The sequence below is a fragment of the Camelus dromedarius genome, chromosome 5 (assembly GCF_036321535.1).
Source record: "Camelus dromedarius isolate mCamDro1 chromosome 5, mCamDro1.pat, whole genome shotgun sequence".
Classification (NCBI taxonomy): Eukaryota; Metazoa; Chordata; class Mammalia; order Artiodactyla; family Camelidae; genus Camelus; species Camelus dromedarius.
In genome coordinates this window covers 85,233,643-85,255,936 of record NC_087440.1, presented here as the reverse complement: position 1 = coordinate 85,255,936, position 22,294 = coordinate 85,233,643, and the positions used below count along the sequence as shown (strand labels likewise).

General features: G+C 48.0%; 1 protein-coding gene across 1 annotated transcript; it reads right to left on the bottom strand.

Annotated features, from left to right (window-relative positions):
• Positions 1 to 5,207: 5,207 nt before the first annotated feature.
• SERPINA3 (serpin family A member 3) lies at positions 5,208 to 13,548 on the bottom strand. Its single transcript, XM_064486226.1, has 5 exons — positions 13,435 to 13,548; positions 10,883 to 11,536; positions 9,538 to 9,811; positions 6,680 to 6,830; positions 5,208 to 5,643 (listed from the first exon to the last, which is right to left on the bottom strand). Exons 2-5 carry the CDS (start codon positions 11,532 to 11,534, stop codon positions 5,449 to 5,451), a joined length of 1,272 nt encoding a protein of 423 aa, XP_064342296.1. The 5' UTR covers positions 11,535 to 11,536; positions 13,435 to 13,548; the 3' UTR covers positions 5,208 to 5,448.
• Positions 13,549 to 22,294: the final 8,746 nt, after the last annotated feature.

Genomic DNA, 22,294 nt, shown 5'->3' with positions numbered 1-22,294 from the left:
ATTTGTTCTTTCCCATTTAGAAATAACCAGCCTTAGGACAAAATCATTTTTTTTTTCTTAATAAGATGCATTTCCATTTCTTATACCTGTCAAAAAATGTCCTTGAATATGAAGATATTTTCCTTATTTTAATTACATATATTAATTAAAATTCTTTACCATTGAGAACACTTGGAATTGAAGTTCAGGAGGTACAGAGACAAAAAAAAGGAAAAGAGAGTTCAGAGAGGAGAAAGAGTCAGGGGCTTAAAAGGCAAAAGCCAGGTGACTGTTAAAATTGTCTTGCAAGAATTAGGATTGACTCTGTGACAAAAAAAAAAAAAAAAGGAAATATTTACCCTTATAGGACAAGCAGGCTATCACAAATTATTTAGGATAAAGTCTCAGTGTGTAGATAGGCAGTCATGGGTTATTTTAGGGTAAGGCACTATAAGTACCTTGAGTTTCTGGAACTTTGGCCAATACTCTGGATGACTGCATTTAGACAATACGTGGTCAAAGTTCAGATTCCCTTTGAACTGGAGTGTGCATAATCATGGCTGGTCGTTATAACCACCTCAATCAATATGGCAGAGTGCAAGTCATGCTATGTGACTTCAGAGTCCAGCACAATACTGAGAGGAAGGCCCAGCCACGTGGAAAACACATTCTGATGTAGGTGTTCCTGACCACAGCTCCAGCTGGGGTCACTTGCTGACACCCAGCATCGACCACCCAATATATGCGTGAGGAACCATCCAACATGTGCATGAGGAAGACTTTGATGATTTCAGTCCCAGCTATGGTCAAAGTATCCACAGGAGACACTCAGAGTGAAAACAGCCTCATCGAGCCGAGATTTGACACCAGCATTGTGAGAAATATAAAGAAGAGATGATTGTCATTTTATGACAATACTTTCTATACCCAGCAAAAATATTTTTCAGAATTGAAAGAAAAACATGGATTTTATAAACAAACAAAAGATTCAATAATTCATTACCAGCAGACCTGCATTACAAAAAAAAAAGTGTTAAAGCAATTTCTTGGGACAGAAGGAAAATACGGGTAGAAATTAGTACCTAAACCCAGGAATAAAGAGTTCCCAAAAACAGAAAAAAAAAATAGATTTTTGTCCTCATTGTGAAACTCTTTGATGGATAAATGACTGTTTATGGCCAAAAAAAAAAGTTGCAATGTATTGTGGAGTTTCTAACATATGTAATTTATAGAAAGGACAACAATAGCACATAGGACAAAAGGAAAAAAAGCAAGAATATTGAGGTCAGGCTCTTATATGTTATTTGAAGTGATATAGTATTATCAGAAGCTATACACTGATAAGGTAAAGATTTATTATAAATTCTCAATCCACTGGAAAAAATATAAGACAAAGAAGTATAGCTTATAAACCAACCGTTGTGGAAAACAGAAACATAAAATTTCCTCAAATAACTCAAAAATATGGCAAGAGAAAAAATATGAAATACAGATGGATCGAATAGAAAACAAAAAGAAAGTTACAAAATCTACCCCAACCATAGCAATAATCATATTCTGTGACACGAATTATACCAATTCATTCATTCATTCATTCATTTACTGACTGAATATTTATTGAGTACCTACTATGTGCTAATCCCTGTAGTCTTACTGAGAATACAATGGTGTAAAAATGTCTCAGAGTTCCAGCTCTCAAAGAGCTCTCATTGTAGTAATGGGCACAGGGAAGTAAATGTCCAATTAAAATATATTGTGATAAAGTCTTTGATAAGAGAGTGGGTTAGGGTGGACCTCTACCTCACATCATATATAAAAATTAACTCAAAATGGATCAAAGACCTAAGTGAAGGGCTAAATCTATTAGGAGAAATCATAGAAGTAAATTTTCATGATCTTCAATTTGCCAATGGATTCTTAGATCTGATACCAAAAGCATGAGCAACAACAAAAAAAGATCAATTGGACTTCATCAAAATGAGAACTTTTTGTGCATCAAAAGAAAGTATCAAGAGAGTGAAAAGACGACCTACAGAATGAGAGAAAATATTTTCAGTTCATATATCTGTTGAAGAAATTGTATCTAGACCATTTAAAGAATACATGCAACTAAACAATAAAAAGACAAACAATCCAATGAAAAAGTGGACAAAGGGCTTGAATAGACATTTTTCAAAGAAGAGACAGAATGTACAATAAGCACTGAGCAGTTGCTTGCCATCATTCGCCTCAGGGAAATGCAAATCTAAACTACAAGGAGATGCCACCTTGTATCTACTAACATAGTAATAATAATAATAATAATAATATTAATAACAATCATAATGACAATAATAGAAAATAAATTAAGTGTTGTCAAGTGTATAGAGAAACTGAAATCCTCTTATATCATGGGTGAAAATGGAAAATGGTGCAGCTGCTGTGGAAAGTGTTTTGGCAGTTCCTCAAAGAGGTAAACATAGTTACCATATGACCCAGCCATTCCAGACCTAAGTATACACACAAGGAAAATGAAAACATATGTCCACAAAAAGACCTGAACATGAATGTTTATAGTAGCATTATTCATGATGCCAAAAAAAACCCAAAACTGAAACAGCAAAATGTCCATTGGCTGATGAATGGTTAAACATAATATGGCATACTCAATGGAATACTACTCAACCATAAAAAAGGAATGAAGTATTGACATATATACAACATAGATGAACCTTGAAAACATCCTGTTAAGTGAAATAAACCGGTCACCAAACATCATATATTGCATGATTCTATTTATCTAAAATGTCCAGATGACAAATCCAGAGACAGAAAGTATATTAGTAGTTACCAGGTGCTGGGGAAAGGAGGTAAAGGGGAGTGACAGCTCAATGGGTACAGGGCCTTTAGCAGTGATTAAAATAGTTAGAAACTACAAAGAAGTGATGGTTGCACAGCATTGTCAATGTGCTTATTGCCACTGAGTTTTACACATTAAAATTGTTAATTTTATGCTATGTAAATTTCACCTCACTAGAGAGAGACAGAGACAGAGACTAAGACATATAGTAACTAAATGCCATGTGTATACATTGTTTGGACACTAATTCAAAAATATTCAACTCTAGAAAAAGTTTAGAAACCAGCTAGAGAAGCATGTACTTAATACTTGATGATATTAAGGAACCATTTTTTTTTAAAGGCTTGATATGCTATTGTGGGTATGAATTTTTTAAAATTCTATAGTTAAAATAAAAGGCTGTGTAGGACGTGCTTCAATAAAACCCAAAGGGGGAAAGGGTTTGAGAGGTCAGGAAAAATGATGTTGGCCCCATGTTGATAGTATCTGAAGCTGCTGATGTGTGTGTGTTGGGGGGGTTCATTATTACCATCCTCTCTAGTTTTGCATATGTTTGAATTCTTCCATAATAAAAATGTGAAAGAAAAAAATGCTTGAGGGCAGGTTTGTGCTTTATTCCCCAGAACTTAATGCATCCTGGGCGTGAAGTGAGCACTCCATAGTGAATGAATGAATGAATGAGTGAACTGTTGAGCACCGTGCATCTCATCACGGCCCTCTGCTGTACCCTCCCTTTGGTGAACATCAAGAGAAAGAATTGAAGATCCTGAGAAGTCAAGGAAAAGTGACAGTGTGTGTGCTTATGTCCAGGCAGTGGATGAGCAGAGTTAAAAATTAAATAATAATGAATGAAGCTGGGAGACAATGAAGTCTGACTCACACCCATTAACCTATGTACACCTTGTCTCCGCACTCAATCTGCAGGCCATCTCTGTGTCAGCCCTGCCACAAAACCAGCACAGGTGAATACGGCATTTGTGTTGCAAAAGTTTTACAAACCCTTTTTTTCTGCTGAGTACATAGTAAAGTTTGTGTTTCTGTTGCATTAAAGTGGAATGCTCTATTGATTAGTCATTACTATTTAAAAACCACTCCAGCCAAAATGAGTGAGCCATCACGACATTTGAAAGAGTCATAACCCAAGTTCCTCGGAGGCAAGATGGATGACCTGGGCTGCACTCGTGGGGCCGGCACAGGGTCCACAGGCAGCAGGTGGTCCCAGGTGAGAGACTGAAACCAGGAGGGGCTGGAGCATCGATCGCTGCAGTCAGCTCAGCACCTCACTGGTTGTAAAGAATGTGTATAAGCATCACTAGGTTTCAGCTTCGTGACAACCTTGAGTGGTCGGAGGGCAAAGGGGGAACCCGAGATGCAGGAGAATCAGGCTGCAAATACGTGAGACTCAGCCCAGGACACCAGCCCTGCCTGCAGCTCTCTCTCCTCTGCCCATGGATTGCGCACAACATGAACTGAGGGGCCGGCTGTCTTCCTCCCTGGAGGTGGCGCTGAGGGTGGGGGCTGGGCCAAGGGCAGCCTCAGAATGTAATAGAAAAGAGCAAATCTGACTCATATTAGATCTGTTCCTTTGGCTTTAACGCTGGGCTCTGTTTCCTAGGCTTACTCTTGCTGGTCTGCACCTTTTGTAAAAGAACGTTGCCTAGAGCCTGAAATACACAGGAGAGCCTGCTCTCAAGGTTCTGACCTTTAAGGATGTTAACACTTTTCCATTCACATAAAGATAACAAGTTGCAAAATAGAAAACAACATTTGTTTTGTTGAAGGTTTACAGGGACACGACGATCTGACCCATGTGGACGGCTGATTCCACAAGAACAATGGATTCCAAGAACAAGAATTCCTACACCAAGCGTACACCCTTCCCTTTTAGTATAAAAGGAGCCTGAATTCTGACTTGGAGAAGATGGTTCTCCAGGACATTAGTCTCCCATCTTCTTGATCTGCCGGCTTTCCAAATAAAGTCGGCTATTCCTTGCCCCAACACCTTGTCTTCCAATTTATTGGCCTGTCGTGGGGCGAGCAGAAAGAGTTTGGACTCAGTATCAGTCAGAATCTGGAGCCCCTGCAAGGGTCAGCATGTGGGCACAGCCTGGGCCCTGGGGGAGGGAGGAGTGAAACTGGACCTGGGACCAGAGACCCTCAGAAGTAGGCATCAGGAAGCAGGTGCCCCTCCCTGTCCTGGGCTGAGGTCCAGTGAGCTTGGTCACAGGCACAAAGACTGCTCCTGGGCCAGCTGGTGAAGCTGAAGGCACAAGGGCCCAGGGTCTGGGGGGCTGAGCCTGTGTGGGAGGTCGGGGGCTTGGCCTTGAGGCCCAGGCAGCTGCAGGGATGTGGACTCGGGCAGATCAGGGCGGAGAGACACAGGAAAGAGTCCAGTCCACACAAAGTGGTTTATTGCTGTCAGAGAGGGGTCTCAGAGCTACTACTGACCAGGGCACAGACTCCCTGTACATGTGGGAGCCACCAGCAGAGTCACTGTCACCTTCTGAAGGATGAGCAAGGTAGGGGGGAGGGCAGGCAGGCCAGCTCCTCAGTGCACAGAGGCCAGGCTGTGCCCAAGGATGTGGGCACCTAGCTCCTTAGGGAAGGGGCTCACAGCTCAGAGAGGAGCTCTAGGCCTGACTGGGGTCTGTGACTTTGCCCAAAAAGATGACGCTCTGGGTGTCTCTGTGCACTATGGTTAACAAGAAGGGCCTGTTGAAATACACAGTGATCGTCTTCATGATCCTGGTTTCCACGCTGATTCCTGTAGAAGCAAATCCTTCCGTGCCCTCCTCGCCCACATCAAGCACAGCCTTGTGGACCACCTGTGGGGACACCAGACCATTACCCACCGGCGACGGGGTGGGCTGGAGGTGAGCAGCCTGCCTGGGGTCTCTAACGGGACGACATTCACCCAGCATCTCCTGCTGGCCTGTCACTGTGCTGCCAACATGTTCAATTTGTTTTGTTCCTCCCAGCAATCCTGCCCGCTGGTTCACCTGGTCCTGATGCACAGATGTGCAAACTGAGGTCAAATGCCGTGAGTGATGTCCCCATGGTCAGAAAGGCAAAGACCAGGGGCTCCCTGATCCGGATCCTTCTCTGTCTGAGTCCAGAGACTGTGCTGCCCCCAAAACAGCCCCTAGGGCCAGCACCCTCCAGGTCGAATCAGCAGATGGGTGCACACTGTTTCTGCACCTCTCTTGCCCCAGCTGAAATGTCCCTGGGGACCTCCACCACTGCACAGGATGTGGCTTCCCATCCCTGGACCACTCGGCCCCCTTGGCACACACGCACCCTTCACCACATCCTTTGGAGGGTGGGGTACAGTGGTGACTTGGGGGACTGCCAAGTATCCCCCATTCATTCTGACTACTCTGCCTCTAGGATCGCAGCACAAGAGTCCCCGGGGTTCTTCTCTCCCACTCTTGGTGTATTTTCATCACCATTGCCCGATAGCCACTCTCAATACCTATTACCTCTTACCTGCTCTGCTTGGCACTGCCCACGAGCCAAGGTCTATCACCCTCCTTTTAAAGGTGAAAAGTTGGAGAGGTGCGGGAGTTATCATTTACCTCTGTACACAGCAGTGACAGATGGAGTTGGGGTGGGGGTCCACAGCTGATCCCACCCCAGGTCCTCCCCGATGAAGGGCTTCTGTGTCACATATATTCCAAGGATGGTGGCGACTTGCCCCCAGCATCATGGTAACCCATCTCTCCTGGGCTTGGGGAGTCCAGGGAGGGTGACTGAGTTACAAGAAATGCAATTATTCTGCAAATTCAAGATTACTCAAACGTCTGGCCTTCATTATTCACACTCCTGTGAGGAATATGACTTATCCAAAACTTAAATACCCACCTGGGTAACCTTCAGGTCATTAGAATCATTGACTCCTGACAGGTCAGCCTTGTCAGTGAAGACTTCCCTAATGCCTAGCTGGGGAAGGATGTCTTTCAGATCATAGTCGCTGGAGATGGAAAACTTTGGCAGGCCGAGCTCATCTATTAGGCTAGGAAATGAGGAAAATAAACTTCAGCGCCTGTTTCGCTTGGTGCCCGCTTTTCTCCCACCTGACAGTATGGTCTTCCTTGGTTTCCTCTCTGTCCACTCGCTTGTCATTGGAAATAAGGACTCCTTTCCTCAGTTTCCTGACCCCTGGTGCTCACTCCTCTTAATTGTTAATGATCCACTCACGTCTGCAGGAGACTACATGCCAGACTATGTGTCAGGGCTGGGCCTGTGGCGGTGCCCGTGCCTGGCCCTGCTTCTCCCCTCGAGCCTGCAGGGCAGAGGAAACACCCTCACTCCAACACGGATTCCACAGCTGCTGGGAGACTGTGCTGGGGCAGGGGGGGGGGGGGATGCTGGCTCCGTGAGCATCAGGAAGGCTTCCTGCAGGAGGTGGTATCTAGTTTAAGTCCTGGAGGAGGGGAAGGAGCTGGCTGGGTGAAGAGGAGGGCAGGAGGCAGGCAGACGGACTCGCAGGGAAGTGGGAAGAAAGAGGAGATGCTCCACAGCCCAGAGGGCAGCCTGAGCATGCGGAGCAGGGAGGTGAGGGGCTGGGCAGGGGCTTGGGGCGGGACATGGAGGGCTGGGGGCTGTGCTCACGGGTCTTGGGGACCTGAGCAATCTCTCAAAGGTCTCCATCTTGTCTCCCAGTTAGCTTGAGGGCAGGGCTGCCTCTGCTTCTGCTTTTGAGCAGAGCTGGCAGCAGGTTCTTGAAAATGAGGTGATGTCTCGGACCTCCCTCCCTCTCTGTCTGTTTTTCCCTTAAGACTCTTGTCATGGTGCCTGATCTTACAGATGCCAAATATGAGGGGGCTGTGGCTCCCATTAAATATGAGCCCCTTGGGAGGAGAAAGGGATCTGTTCCTCCTCATAGTCAGTCCTTCATTCCTTCCTTAATCCATTATCCATTCATTCATCAAATTCTTACTGAGGCCCCTGGATGGGCCAGGGATATGCAGATGCATCATTCCCCAGTTATTTGTAAATCAAAGGTGTTTGATGAATATTCTACCTGTTTACAACTATTCCTTGAGCCCCTGGTCTGTGGCAGCTCTTTAGTGTTGGAGGAAGGAAAGGATTGAGAAGGAATTATCAGTAGGGAGAGGGTGTGGTCCCCCTGGGGTCTCCTGGGATCTGCAGTGAGGAGGGGCTGAGAGTCAGGCAGGCCCAGGTGGCATCTGGTCCTCTGGACAGGGGTTGGGGAGGGGGCCACAGCCTCAATCTCCTTTTCAGGTAGGTCTCTCACTCTTTGTGGTTAATAAAGTGACCTCCACACCTGTTACCCACTAGGATCTGCAGAACCGCCCAATTAGAACAGCGGGTCAAGGACACCTCTCCCGTCTCAGTAGGGAGTGAGCCCCAGAGAAGCATAGGGGTGACGGTGGCGGGGGGTGAGCCTGGGAGGGGGTCTGGAATCTGGGCCGCACCCTGCGCGGCTGCCCATACACCCTCCCTAGGCCCCCTGCAGACAGAGGGCCCAGAACTCCCTCTCCCTCTGTTGGCTCCCCTGTTTTTGGTCTCCTGAATTCCACATCCTAGCCTGTGTCCAGAGCCCAACAGCTTCTCACACTTCCTGGCTCCCTCTTGGTCCAGCCACCAGCAGCATCCCCGGATGACTGCCCTGGGCTCCTGGTGGCCTCCCTGCCCCCATGCTTGTCCCCTGCTGTCTGTTCTCCACTTGGCAACCTGGGGGATGCTTCTGAAACCTTACTCAGATCACTCACTCTTTGGCTTAGAACCTTGTGGTGAGTCTCCATTTGTTAGAGGGGGCTGAGTCGAGGGGTCAGCATAACCTGATCTTCCCCCAACTGGGGGCCCTGACCTCTCCCAACTTTCCATCTCACTCACTCTGCTTCAGCTGCTCTGACCTCACTAATCCTCCACCACACCAGGCTGGCTTCTGTCTTAGAGGCCTTGCACTGGCTGTTCCCTCCGCCAAGAATGCATTTCCCCAACACATCTACATGGTTCAATCCCTCACCTCAAAAAAATCACCTAACAGCCTCCCTATTTAATATCTCAGACTAATTCTGTGTCCGGTTTTCTTAATCATCTTACTGTGCTTTACCATCCCCACCTCCCCGTTTCTCACCTCCCAACACCCAAATAATGTATTTGTTTCTTATCTTTCACCCCAATTACAAAGTAAGTGCCACGAGGGCAGGGAATTTAGTGTTTTATTTGCTGGTCTACCCTCAGGGTCTAAATTAGTCCCTGGCACATAGTAGGTCCTCAATTAACCTATGAAACCAGTGCTGAATGGTTGAATGAGTAAATGAGTGAATGTAATCTTTTGCCAATGAAAAGCTGACTCTTAGCTCCCGTCCAACTTCCTGACCTCAGCCCTCAACTGATCACATTGTGTCTGTCTCCCTGCAACTTGACAAGGTGGAGCCAAGGACAGGACATGCATGAGTGCTCACCACTGGGTTAGGAATTCTTACGCTTAGTTCCTGTTAGAATCAGAGGAAGCCTCCACCCCCAACCCATCAGATGTCATCACGATGTCATTATGGTAGAAGGAGCACCGCAGGCCAAGAGTCATGAAGACAGCAAAGGGCAAGGTCATCCCAGGACAGGCTCCCACCTCTGTCCAGCCCCTGGATGTGAGTCAGGCACTGAATGCTGGGGTCAGGAGTCCAGGAAGAGGGGGGGAGAACCAAAAAGGCAGGGGGCCGTCCACAGCTCTGGGACCTGGGGAGAGTCACCTGGGATGCAGTGAGTCTCTCCACCTCCTCAGTGTCTCCGGGAGCAGCTTGGCCTCCACCTCCTCCAGTCGGCCCTCGTCCGGGAGGATGAAGAGGGCGCTGTCGTTGCTGGTGTACTGGAGCTCCACCACCACGCAGCCCAGCACCGCGTCCCGGAACATAGGTGTGACCAGGCTCGGGATCCTCATCATGGGCACCTCCACCGACCTGTTCTCGCTCACGTGGAACTCTGCCTGGTTTGTAACTTGGGGGTCAAAGGGCAACTTCCATTTGGCTAGAGGTGGAGGGAGCAATTGGAGATGGCTGTGAATGCAAGGGCTGTGTGGGTTTGCACGTACACCTGGGCAGCCGGGTGAGCCCTTGGGGATGGGGTGAGCCCCACAGGCCTGGATTAGAGGGAGGCCATGGAAGAAACCTGGCTAATTGTGCTGCATGAGAAACCAACAGGATTTTAGAGGGCAAGAGAGAGATGGGGGTGAGACTGGGGTCTGGGGAGAGATGGGACATCCTGACCCTTAAAGGGAACAGCGTTAGTGACCAGTTGTTAGTCAGCGGCATTGCAGGGACGTGCACATCCCACACCTCCCCCACTGCCTTGTGAACCAGGCTGAAGCAAGAAGCGAAAAGGGGGCAGGGAGGGCAGGGCAGAGGGCAACAGAGGAGAGGGCAGGGGTGGGGGTCACCCCTCAGGAGGACTGGAGCACTCAGAGCGGGGAGAGTCTTGGGAGATTAGGGCCCTGGGTCCTCCTTGGAGTCTGTATCCACCCCTACTCCTGCTTTGTCACCCCTGCCTGCGTCCCCGTGGTTAGAGGCAGTTGCAGAGGGAAAGCCAGGCTGGGTGGGTGTGCCTTGGGAGGAGATTTTGAGGAGAAAGTCCCAGGACTGGACAGGGTGGGAGAGGGAAGTGCAGGGGACCATCCACTCAGCCAGGACTTCGCCCAGGTCAGACACAGCCGTGGTGTGCACACTTGAGGGTTCCCTGAGTGTGTCTGAAAGCGTCTCATCAGGGAGGAAGCTGGGGTTGCCGGCCACCCCCAGGGATCTGAAAGGAAAGCTCCTGCCTTCCGGCAGCTGCCCAAATTTAAGTCACAATAAGAAGGCTCCCTCTGCCTCACACAGAGGGTTAGTGGGCTCCCCTGCACTTCCGTCCTCCAGCGACCACTGTGACAGGAGAGACGAAGCCTGCGGTCGGGGCAGGACCCGGTGCCCGCCACCCCCTGAGCCGAGGGCAGCCTCCTCTACAAGGTTTTGCTAACAACACAGTTGGCTGAGCCGAGACAGAAATAGCGCTGAAGCCTCAGAACTAAAAGTGTGCTTCTTCCCAAACCCCGCGCCGGGCGCCCACCTTTAAAGTAGATGTAATTCACCAGGACCACTTCTGTGAGTGGGTCAAGCCTCTTGAACAAATCCACAACTTTCCCCTGGGTTTTATTCTTCACATAGTCGTTGATGAGACTCTTGGCGGTGTCGGGGTCCCGGAAGTTGATGGAGGAGACCTCGGCCGCGTACAGCGCCCGGGCGTCGTCCCTGAACTTGTCCAGCAGCTTCAGCTGCTCTTGGACGAACATGGCGTTGCCCACGCTCAGCTGCAGCTGGTTGCTGGGTTGGCCGAGTGTCTGCAGGAGGTGCTGGAAGCCCTGGTGGATTTCTGACTCGGGGGTCTCCGTGAGGTTGAACTTGAGGCCTTCGAGGATCTCCGTCAGGGTCGTGCCGCGGGCCCCCAGGGACAGGAAGGCCAAGGCCATGGAGACGCTCAGTGGGGAGAAGATGACATTCTTATCAGGGGTCTTCAAAGCCAACTGCTTGTAGAGGCTGAAGGCGAAGTTGGTGTTGCTGGAGGCTAATGTGAAGTTGTCCACAGATGCCTCTCTGTGCTGGTCCTCCTGGGTCACCTTCTCCAGGTCAAGTACACCCTCTGGGAGGCAGTGGACCCTGGAGCAGAGCCCAGCCACCAGGAGCCCCAGAGCCAGGAGGGGTGACATCCCCTCTGCCCTCATGCCTGGAAAGCAAAGCTCCCTCAGTCTTCGAAGGTCAGATAATGTCCCAGCTGCCACCCACTCTCCCCAGGTGTTCTGTGTTCTCTCTGCCTCCACTAGCTTTGTGATCTCTTAGTGGTAGGTACTTTCCTGGGCTCCCAACTTATGTGCCGATGCTCTGGGTTCCCTCTTACCCTTTGAGCAAGTACTGCAATTGTTGCCACCTTCCGCAATGGAGAAACTGAGCACAGAGAGGGGAAGGGGTTTTTTTCCAAGGTCACACAGCCAGCAGGTGGAGGAGAGAGGGTGAGAAAGCTTGTTTACCTGGCCCCGAAGTGGGGAAGCTGGTGACAGGTGTGAGGTGGTGTCCATCCAGTGCGAACACATCCTCCCTGCTGGTTAGGGGCAGACACCATCGAGGGGACTTGGGGGCAGGGTCTCCTTTCCCACTATGTCCCCTGTCTGCTCCCCAAGCAGAACCCCAAGGAAGTCGGGACTGAGGCAGAGGCCACAGCACCACTCCTGGTCTCTTGATGAAATATTGTGCGACCTTAGGCTGGCACTCGTGTTGGGGTACCTCGTCACAGTGAAGGTCGAGTGAGAGAGGCCACCAAAAGCAGCGGGAGCAGTGCTGGCGCCCAGGCGGTCCTGATGAGGGTTGGTGTAAAGACCATAGGAGGGCAGAGTGTTCTTTTCAGCCCCTGACAGGTGGACACATGGTGGGAGTTTCCACCAGGAGCCTGGAAAGGCCTCCTAGTAGGGTGAAAGTTATGTGGGCCTTAGTGTCAGAGACGTGGACCAGGTTTTCATCCTGGCCACCTGTGACAGCTGTGTGGTGACAAGCCAGTGACGGAAACTCTCTGAGCCTCAGTTCCCATCCTTGTCCAAAAAGCTGAATGGCTCAGGTGACATAAATGATGGAGGTGCCTGGCTCGTAAGAGGTGTTCCAGAGGTGTCACCTCTCCACGTGCCAAACTCTCTTGAGACTACAAACCAGAGCTGTCATCCATGGGGACCGGGGACAGAGCTTCTGTCTGAAAGCCAAGAAATACTGTGTCCCAAGCTGGTGACTTCAGCAAACAGGATTGTTTACCTTCAGTGTCTGCCCATTCATCTCAGAGTTCAGAGAAGAAAGGGCTGCTTGTGTGCTGGGGCGGGGAAGGGGGGAAGAGAGAGAAAAGAGGAAGAGGAGAGGAGGAGAGAGGAGAGGGGAGGAGGGGGGACGGAGGGGAGGGACTGAGCTGATCGCAACAAGAGGCCGATGGAAAGGCCTTTGGCCTGGGACAGAGACACATCAGTTGCCCCAACTCATAGTTTACTCAGGGCTGATGCAACCAATTTTTCCAAAAAGAGTTAAACATTTTCCCCTAATATTATTCCTAGAGAAATAGCACTTGTCTATTTGGGCACATTGGAGGGTTGGCTCTGTTTCTGAACAGTCTGTCTTTTCAGTTGCTAGACAGACACACCTGCCTGTCTGCTTGGCTGGGGGTCCTGGAGAGAGAGTGGGGCCCAAGAAACCCCCATGGAGACCCCAGGGCCTCTGCCCAGAGGGACCCAGTGCGCTAATTTGATCCTCACAGCTCTCTGAGAGCAGCTCCCCTGGCCAGGCAAGGAGATGCAACTCATGGCCCTCGGGGGAGTCCTGATCCTGAAGGGGGGTACACAGCTGGCTCGAATCAGATTCCTCAAGAGTCAAAGGCGGAAATGACCCTAGAAGCCCTGGTGGAATGTCCCTTCCTTTGCAGGAATGAAAACAGACCCAGGGAGAGGTCTTCAGAGGGCTCAGAAGTGTCCCAGCTTCGAACACAGGTCCTCCCGCCTCCCTCCTGCCACATGTTCCCCAGACCCCAGCCCGGGGCCTAGAGCCACCCTGGGAAAGAGAGTCCTTTGCTTCCAGTGTGGGAACGTCACGGATTACCTGGCTCGGAGAGCTGGATGCGGTGCGTGGAACCGAGGCCGCCACCTGCCTGGAATGCTGGGTTTTCACGGTGCTGCTGCTCCTTTGTGCCTGCGAGGATCTCCTCCCCTTGCTTGTGAAACATGGGCGGGGTTCTGTCCTTGGACTGGAAACGACCAAGGATCGATCATTCCTGGTAACAGGATTTATTTGATTACTTAAGCAATCTAGTTGCAGAAACCTCTTTTTGCCTCTTAAGGAAAAAACACTAAAAATAAACAAATAAAAAATGTTTCTTTTTATCATATTTTCTTCCATTTAAGAAATACTGAGGAACATGTGAAAGCTCAGAATATACAAAACAGACATTGAAAAATATCCCTGATTAGTCTTCTTTTTTAAACATTTATTGACTCTTGTGACTCTTTTTCCCCCATTTATGACATCCTCATTGAGAACCATGTAAAAACCCCCAAAATGTAGAGAAAGACATTTGAAAAAAATCCCCCAGAATTGTGTCACTCTGGGACAGCCCAGCTGCCACTGTGCTGTTACCATTACGAGTTATTTTTCTGGGATGTGTGTGTGCACCTGCGTGTATGTGAGAGGAATCTCCAAACACAAACTCAGATATGTTTTTAACACGTGTTATTTGTCTATAGCTTGATTTGCATATTGAGGCACCCCTCCACCATTCCCAGGGAGGAGATTTAGCCTGAGGGCCCCCCAGAGTGCCCGGAGTACAAGTGTCTGGGGCCTCTGGTCCCCGGCACCGTCAGTCTTTGGGGACCTGCTGTGTCCTGGCCTGCGTCCTGGCCTCCTTCATTGTTCCTTCATCCTAAGCCCTGGTTCACCCCTGACCTTGAGGTCTCCTTTGATTTCTCTCTGCTGTCATCCCAGGCATCTCTCGAGCTCATGGGAAAACTGCCTCTTCATCCCTCATAGTCACAACCCTCCATCTATGATATCCCTGACAGACCCCTGGGGCCCCTACGGGTTCCACTGAGCACAAGCTGGAATCAGGGTTTAGTGGCAGGGGATGGCTTTGGCAGCAGGTAAATCTGAATCCTGAAAGTACTACTCACCGGCTACGTGACCCCCAAAAATTGACTGAAAATCCCTCAGCCTTAATCTCCTCGGCTCTAAAATGCAAATACAACATTTCCCTGACCAGTGTCTCTATAAAGATTAAATAATCCTAAATGTAAGCTCTAGTAGGAGAGGATTTTTATTTTTATTTTTGTTTGTTGCTGCATCCCAAAAGTACTTAATAAAGATTTGTTAACTGTGAAGGCCGGAAGTGACCAAGCGTTTGGTCCCATCCTTCCTGAAATGATGATGTAGGTCTTTTCAGGCTCCAAATATTTGCAGAATTGATTACATATTTTAAGTTACACAGAATCCCAAAGAAACATTGGTTGAAACCAGACTTCAGTTCATTTCTGTCTCATGTAAGTCCAGGTGGAGGGAGTGGATTGACACGGTGATCCCATTTTGCGAGGGATTTGGGCTTCTCGTATCCAGGTGCTTTGCCGTTCCTTGTGTTGTTTGCCACGTCCCAGTGGCTCATTGCCACGTCCACCTTCCAGCTAAGGGCAAGGGGGAAAGGCAAAGGCACGACCCTTTGTTTGAAAGAAATGCTCTAGATTTGGGGTGTTTTATTTTCACTTGTGTTCCATCAGCCAGAGCTTGGTCATATGACCACACCTACCTGCAGGGGACACTGTGCAGTGCAGCCAATATTCTCCATTGTGTAGCTATGTCCCAGCCAAACATTTGGGGTTTGATTGCCTTGATAGAAAATAAGAATGGACATTCGGCATCACTACTTCTCTTACCCTGATGTTTTACCTGAGTGTCCCCCAAATTCTCTGGCCCCAGGAGAGTCATCAATTTCCTTAAAACTGAACTGACAGTCTGAACCTCTAGTCAATGTGAAGGCAGAAAATTTTCTACCTTTTCCAAATAATGCTGAGGGTGCTTATGGGGAGCTAACATGTCCTGGGCGCCACCTGTCACCTGGAGCTTCTGACTGATGCTCCAGGGCTACACGCACCTCTGCCCATCTCTCAGCCTCGTCACTGAGCTCTTACAGCCATCATTGATCTACTTAGACCCCAAAATTGGTACAGGCTTTTTCTTCAATTCCACAAGCATGGATGGTCGTGTCACAGTGTCCTCTAGGGTCTGATGAGAGCATAAGGGAATTAGGACACAGAAAAGGATTAAGGCTAATGTCTGTTGTTCTGTTCCTGAATCCAGTGTCACCTCTTTTTTGAAGTGTCCCCTCCATATCATCTTTCTATTGGCCACTGAGGCTATAGGATCATTGGAGCCTGAGGCAGGAATCTCTTTTGAGTATTCTCTCCTCTAAGTCCAGAGGACCCTAGCCATATTTCTGAACCTGACAAAGGAAAACAAAAATGAAATTAATGGCACGCTGGTGTCTTAAGAGAAGCCCCTGTGCATAAAAGAATAGACCATTGACACCCTTGCTATACTCAAATGTGGTCTGAGGACAAGCAGCAGGGAGCTTGCTAGAGAGGTAGACTCTTGGGGCCCACCCCAGAACTACTAATACAGCATCTGTATCCTGACAGTCTCCCCAGGAGATTCGTATATACTTTACATACTGAGGGGCACTGCCTCACAGGCTAAAGCAGCGAAAGGGAGAAGAATATATGTCAACTAAGAAAACACAGAAGCCTGCAAATGAGAAAAGAGTTTTTTTTAGGGTCTTAGGAATTACAGTTCAGGAAATACCGATTCTGGTAAAACCAAAAGCATGTTCTGAGGAAGAAGATGTGTCCAGATTTTATAAAGACAGAAACCATGAGACTGTTAAAGTTATCTGGCAAGAGTTATGATTGACTCTGACACAGGAAGAGAAATCGTTGTCCTTAAGAGATAGGCCGTCATGATTTATTTAGGGTAAGGTTCCAATAAGTGGCTAGGTAGTCATGAGTCATTTTAGGGTATGTGTCCAATATGTGTCTTGAGTCTGAAACATTAGGCAGATGCCCTAGATGCTTGTTTAAGAAAATAGTTGATGAAAATTCAGATTCCATTTGGGCTGAGCTGTGCACAATCACACTTCTTCAGCAGCCCCTGACTTCATCCTAGAGAGCTCCCTTAGCAATACTGACACCATTTTTATTTTCCTTTCACATTTCCCCCTTTTGATCGAAATCTTTTTTGGAAAAGCATTAATGATCAACCATTTGTTTATTTGGCATCAGCATTGACTTCTTCAGTGCTAGGAAGGCTTCTTCCCAGAGAATCATGTCCCATGGAGGAGGAAAAGAGTTGGCTGGGCAAGAGGTATGCTATTAGAGAGTTTATGGCCACACATGATCAACAAGGAGCCATCTAAGAAGTGGTCTTAGACAGCGTTCAATAGAGGGGACATTCATGGATCTTCATTGGGAGGAATCTTATAGGAGAAGTCAGTCACCTCCAGGTATCAGTCTATCATAATTCCTGTGGAGGGAATTTTCATTCTTATGTGCAGAGGTCTCCTAGAAATGGGAGCTAAGGAAATGGCCAAAACAGGCAGCTTTTATACTTTTTTGACAAAGAAACAATAAATTAGTGAGGCTGATAGGACACATAAATATAAGTTTTAAGTGTTGAATTAGTGAAGAATTTAAATAGAGTTTGGGCTTGGAGGAGTACATTAAAGAAGTAACAAGGTTAGCTGCACTATTTACAATAGCCAAGACATGGAAACAGACTAAATGTCCATCAACAGATGACTGGATAAAGAAGATGTGGTGTATTTATACAATGGAATACTATTCAGCCATAAAAATGACAACATAACACCATTTGCAGCAACATGGATGTCACTGGAGAATGTCATTCTAAGTGAAGTAAGCCAGAAAGAGAAAGAAAAATAGCATATGAGATTACTCATATGTGGAATCTAAAAAAAAAAAAAAAAGAACATTAATACAAAACAGAAACAGACTCATAGACATAGAATATAAACTTGTGGTTGCCAAGGGGGAGAGGGGTGGGAAGGGATAGACTGGGAGTTCAAAATTTGTAGATGCTGACAGGCATATGTAGAACAGATAAACAAGATTATACTGTATAGCATGGGGAAACATATATAAGATCTTGTGGTGGCTCACAGTGAAAAACAATGTGACAATGAATACATGTATGTTCATGTAAAACTGAAAAATTGTGCTCTACACTGGAATTTGACACAACATTGTAAAATGACTATAACTTAATAAAAAAATGTTAAAAAAAAAAAAAAAAAGAAGTGATGAGGTCTGCTAACCCAGGCTTCCCGGCTCCACATTCCCCATGTCTGATGAGAAGGGTGTCCTTCTTCCACCAGATGCAGGGAGTACACCTTCCATGCGGGAGACTTAGTTTCTGCTTTCAGGGAAACAGAGAGGAGGGCCAAAGTGTCCCTCTTGCATTGGCCATTTCTTTTTTTTTTTTTTCCTGATTCTTATTTTTACTGAAGTGTAGTCAATTTACAATGTTAGTTTCATGTGTATAGCAAAGCAATTCAATTATACATATACAGACATATATATATGTTTTTCAGATTCTTTTCCATTACAGATCATTACAAGAAATTGAATATCGTTCCCTGTGCTGTACGGTAGGTCCTTGTTGTTTACCTATTTTATATATAGTAGTGTGTATCTATTAATCTCAAACTCCTAATCTATCCATCCCCCCTGTATTGGCCATTTCTTAAGTAACTTTAAATCAAAATAATCAACATGCCATTGAAGTATATTTTGGGGTGGCCTGCCTCGGGCCCCAATGCTGGGATGCACGTGTTTCTTTGACTTGAAATGGACCCAGGTGAGCAGCCCAAAGGAAGCTGGAAGGTGCACCCTTAAAATGGAGTCAGGGCCAAGGTTTCCAGGAGCCTATTTCCAGGGCTCAAGAAACCCAGAAGCACAAAGGCGGAGAGACAGGCAGGGGCTGAAGTGGCACCAGCCTTTGGAGCCTGTGTGAGTGTGGCCGTAGCACCCGCCTCAAGTAGGTGAAGGTATGTCTCGAGTGCTCTGCTGCTGACTTGAGGCTGGCAGGTGCTCCATTCAGGGGACAGTCACTCTTACTGTCCCCAGACTCATATGGAGTCCATAGGAACTGGATTGATTCAGATTCTGGAAGCTTGACCACTGTGATGCTGTCTCCTGTTTTCTGCAGTCGTTGCCTTTGTGTTGCTACTTCTGATTCGTGAGTGCTGACTCGGCACAGGTGGGCTAAGGAACCCTTAGAGAAGGGATATGTCCCCGTGTGAGCTGGCCCTGCAAATGGATGATTGTATTTCTGGGGCTCACCTGGAGGCAGCGGGGAATCCAAGTAAGAGGGTGTACCACCTCCACGGAGCACACAAGCTGGAAGGGACCAATGCCGGTTTCTTCCAGAGAGCTTCTTCCTGGAGGTGGAGGAGGCAGGGGTCATGGAAGGGGCCTCCCTCAGCCTTGCTCCCTTGGCATCATGGCTTTGCCGCCCTCCACCAGCTGGGTGACTTTAAGCCAATTACTTCACCTCTCCGAACCTCTTTTGTCGTTTATGGCTCCTTAAACAATTCTTAGGAGGATGAAATGATATTAAGAACAGCCCGAACCCCAGAGCAGGCTCTGCCTTCTCTCTTACAGGCCGGGGGCCTCTGGGCTCTGCTCTGTCCTGGCACCCAGGCTCTCTGGCTGTGTTTGCACAGACCTAGTTCTGTGGTCCCAGGGATGATGCTGGCTGCAGCTCTGAGGTACGTTTGCAAATTCCCTTCAGCACAGCCCAGCCGGCCCCTGGCTGTGTCCCTGCGTGGATCAGATCTGGGGAGGTGACCACAGAAGCATTTGGCAGGAGCAGAGGGAATTCCTGTCTCTGTTTTGCCTGCTCCTTAGTCATCCATTTCTCCTCCTGTTGTGTCTTGTTTTCCTTTGAGGAGGGATGAGCTACTACAGACTGCCATCATTGTCTCCCTTTCAGTACTGCCTTCCACACTCCAGGGGACATCTGAGAATTCTTGGGTCACAAGAATTGTTAAGGTAAGAGCAGCCACCCATGTCCTTTGACCTGACAGCCTCACATACACTTCAGCCTCTCTGAGCCTCTCCTCTTTTCCTCTGCAAAGCAGGGCAGGAATGCCCTCCTCCCTCACCCACTCACTTGTTCATTCATTCGGTCCATCCCTTTTTAATTAAGACTCAGCTGTGAGAACAGTCACTCCACTGGATTCTGAGGTTACAGTACTCTGGTCATTTAAGACGTATGTACACAAATCCTTTGACAATCCTGACTTCAAGGGATGGGGTTTAATTACTCTCCCCTTGAGCTGGAATGGACTTAGTGACTTATTCTAATAAAGGGAATATGGCAGAAGGGATGGGGCATCACTTCCGAGACTGGGTTATAAAAAGGAGCTGCTTGCCACTATGGAGGACAGTGTGGAGGTTCCTTGAAAAACTAAAAATAGACTTACCATATGATCCAGCAATCCCACTCCTGGGCATATACCCAGAGAAAAACATAATTCAGAAAGACACATGCACCCCAATGTTCATAGCAGCACAATTTCAATAGCCAAAATATGGAAACCACCCAAATGTCCATCAACAGATGACTCGATAAAGAAGATGTGGTCTGTATATATATATATATACACACACACACAGTGGAATGCTACTCAGCCATAAAAATGAATAAAATAATGTCATTTGCAGCAACATGATTGACCTGGAGATCATCATTCTAAGTGAAGTAAGCCAGAAAGAGAAAGAAAAATGCCATATGATATCACTTATATGTGGAATCTAAAAAAAAGGGACACAAATGAACAACTTATTATTTATAACTAAGATGATTGATTTCTTGAATATGTGTAAGCACATTTGACTGTCCTTTATGATTGGATTACAGCATTCTGTTGAATCTTATTTTGTAGTTGGTTTTGTTCCTTTGATAAGTGGGTAAGTTTAAAAAGCTAAAGCACTAAATTGTTCTTAGAAACAGTACATATATAAATTTTAATTAATTAATTAATTAAATGGCTACAAAATCCAGAATCTAGGACATTCTAAAAGGTATATATTAGTTACATTGTATTCTACCTTTAAAAGCTGGTGAAACTTTCATAATTTCCCATTGTGTGATTGAGGAAGGTTATACCCAGTATTGCCCATTAAAAATAACTTTTTGAACAACAGCAACAAGAAAATAACAAATAAAAAGATGCTGCTTCTGACTTGAGTTCTCTCTCTCTCTCTCTCTCTCACACACACACACACACACACTCTGGGGGGAGCCATGTCTGAAGCAGCCCTGGGAATAGCCCCAAAGGCAGGAGCTGACGGCTCTTGCCAGCAGCCACTGAGGGAGCCTGGATGTGCAATAGGCGGCGGCACCGGCCCACGACTTGTCTACAAGCCCACAAGGGGCCCTGAGCCAGAAGCACCCAGCTCAGCCCCTCCCAGACTCCGGACCCTCTGAAATTGTGAGATTTAAGCATTCTGTTGTCCAAGCTGTGTGATTTTAGAATGATTTATGACACAGCAGTAGATTAACCTAAATCCGTATCACGTGCCCACTTGGCGCTTAGGCTGGGGGAAGAGAGTGAGCAGGGAAGTTTGAGTGCTATGGAAGGAAGCAGGTCAGCCGCACAGAACGGTGTATGCCACATAACTGATGCCTCAGTAAATGAGGGTTCCCTGGGCCATCCCTATTCTAAACAAATTTACCCGGACTTCCTTCACTGCAGAGGCCAGGTCATAACAGTGATGTAATTATAGTTGAGCTGATCTTTGTGAAGAGCTCCTCAAATTCTCACAAGTACCTTTGGAGGAAGGTTCAGTTATTCTGTTCTACATCCGAGGAAACCGAGGTACAGAGAGACGAAGCCAGTTCCCAAGGTGTCAGGGCGGAAAGTGCCCGGCGGGGATCCGGGGCCAGGCCGGCCGGCCTGGGAGCCCACACCCTCCTCCCCTCCAGGAGGCACAGCCCCACTCCCGCTGCCGAGTCCCCATGCGGACACACAGCCACCCCAGCCGCGTGCAGCCCATGGGAAGGTGGAGGCGCCCTGACTCCGCTCCGGGCCGGGCTGTGGAAAGACCCCAGCACCTGGTCTGGAAAACATATGGAATGGAGCAGGACACTACGGGGCCTCCCGGGGACATGTCCCCCCCCCACCATGGCCTCCGGCTGCCTCTTGTTCGTAGAAAGCTTTAGCCTCCTAGGTCTTCCCTGAGTGCCAAAGAATATATTTAATCCAAGAAGTGAGAAAAAACAGAAGCAAAGGAAAACAGACAGGCAAGAAAACATAATAACAGTTTAGCCATTAGAGTCCGGGACCCTTAGTTCCCTCTCAAGGACTACAGATAATATTCTGGGCCGTGTCCTTTGAGCCGCTTTACAGGTACTGAAACCCCTGCCGGGTGGAGGAAGTTAGCTGTGTGCTGCCTACAAGCACGCAGACCCCAGACCGGTTGGAACCAGAAGGTGGAATCTTCTGGAGCCTAACCCTCAAATGGCCTCTTCATTCATTGACCCAGGGCCATGCCAGCTAGATGAATCGAACCCCCAGGGACTTCACGGTGTGAGAGAGACACAGACAAGCAGAGAGATGGTACCCAGACAGTGTGGGGAGTGATGAAGGGGTTGCGGGGTGTAGGGGCAGTGGGAGCCCAGAGATGGGTCTGGGGGTGTCAGGAAGGCTGCACCGAGGAAGGACCTCTGGGCGGAGTCTTGAGGACATGCCTGGGTTTGTGTTACCTGGCTGTTGCTCCGCAAGGATTAGCTGGAGAAATGCCTAGAAATGAAGGGTGTCTAGGCCTGTCAGGGCAGAGAATCTGAGAGTCTGCAGGCCCTGAAGCTGGCGGGTAGCAGCTGCCAGGGAGGAGGGGGC